Source organism: Antrostomus carolinensis, unplaced genomic scaffold (assembly GCF_000700745.2).
Source record: "Antrostomus carolinensis isolate BGI_N321 unplaced genomic scaffold, ASM70074v2 scaffold40954, whole genome shotgun sequence".
Lineage (NCBI taxonomy): Eukaryota > Metazoa > Chordata > Aves > Caprimulgiformes > Caprimulgidae > Antrostomus > Antrostomus carolinensis.
Genome location: NW_010309450.1, coordinates 400 through 1920, shown reverse-complemented (window position 1 = coordinate 1920; position 1521 = coordinate 400). Strand labels below are relative to the sequence as shown.

The window sequence follows — 1521 nt, the reverse complement described above, 5'->3', positions numbered from 1 at the left end:
AAAACATAAGTGAGGGGTTCACCCCCCAACCCAGGTGATTTTCCCTCCCCCAAGCCCTTGGTGCTCACCTGCCGGCTGCGCTTGGATGCGTCCTTGACCGATCGTTGCAGCTTCCCCTTCTCCATGGCACTAAAATTGGGGTGAAAACACCAAAAAAAAGTATCTTAGAAAAGTCAAACCCCACCCAGTCCCATCCAAAAACCCTGTTTTGGGGTGTTTTTACCCCAATCAAGAGGCAGGTCTCACCTCAGTCGTCGTTGCAGGGCCACCTGCCGCCGCAGCCAGCAGTAGCGGATGAGATAAACCAAGGCCACCACCACAGCCACCAAGAGCAGAGCCCCACCGATGATGGAACCCAACACAACACCGTAGCGGGTGGGGACTGTGGGGACATCAAGTGTCCCATCAGCCCCTGAGACACTGAGGGCAAGGAGGGGACCAAGGGGACCAGCAGTGCTGTACCTTTCTCGAAGACGTAGAGGGTGACCTGGGAGGACTTGCCCACGATGTCAGGAGGGTTCTTGACGTCGCAGGTGAAGGTGCCGTTGTCGGTGTAGTCCAGGTTGTGGATGATGATGGAGCCATCCTTACGGTGGGGGTTACCCACCCACTCCATCCTTTCCTTGAAGCTGCCCACATCATCGATGTAGGGCTGACCCTTGGCGTAGTGGAATATCTAGTGATGGGGACAGACACATGGATATCAGGGTCACGGTGGCTTTGGGGACAGCAGGGTCACCCCATGCCATAAAGCAGAGTGGGGGATGCTTACGGAGATGCTGTCACGGGAGCCTTCAGCTTGGAAGTGCCATGTGATGGAAATGTCCTCAGAGATCCACTCGCTGGACCAGAAGCTGCAGGAGAGGGTGACGTGGGAGCCGACGGTGCCGTACACCACCCGTGGTGTGTACACGTGGATGGAGGACGTCGGGGATGGCCCTACCAGGGGGGCACAAACCCGTCACACCCATGTAGGGGACACCAGCATGAGGATGGTGCCCATCACCGGGGCTGCTGGCCGGTCTGTGCCCCCTATACCGGCCCCGTGCCCAGCCCCGTGCTGCCACCAAAGGGCTTTTGTTAGCCCTGGAGAAAGGACAAGGACTGGCAGGGGACAGCGGTTCTTTGTGTCACTGCGGGTGCCTTTGTGGGGACACTCCACCCTGGCGTCCCCATGGCCGGCTCAAAGGGGACGATGTCCCAACGCTGGCTGACACCCCGGGGACACTGACAGAGCAGCACCCAGCACCCCTCTCCTTGTCCCCAGTGAGGCAACTGGTGCTGGGATTCACCTCACAGCCCACAGATACAACCCTGGAGTGTTGTCACCACCAGTGACAGTCCCCAAACCAGACATGTGGGTGGCTGCCAGTCCCACAACGAGGTGGTTTGAAGCCCCCTTGATACCCCCCAGCATCCAGGATTAAGATTTTGGGGACCAACAAGCCCAATCCCCCATCCCCAGCTTACCCAGCGCCGAGAGGAGCCCGGTGAGGAGGAGGAGGAAGCTGCCCCTGCCCC

The 1521-nt window shown here is 59.2% G+C and overlaps 1 protein-coding gene across 1 annotated transcript in view; it reads right to left on the bottom strand.

Annotated features, from left to right (window-relative positions):
- MPZ (myelin protein zero) overlaps nt 1–1514 on the bottom strand; it is a gene marked incomplete at both ends in the record, with an annotated part of 1790 nt that extends 276 nt beyond the window's left edge. Inside the window, 5 exon segments of the mRNA XM_010166117.2 lie at nt 69–129; nt 247–382; nt 463–676; nt 773–939; nt 1471–1514. Coding sequence (XP_010164419.2) covers nt 69–129; nt 247–382; nt 463–676; nt 773–939; nt 1471–1514 — 622 coding nt within the window.
- Nucleotides 1515–1521: the final 7 nt, after the last annotated feature.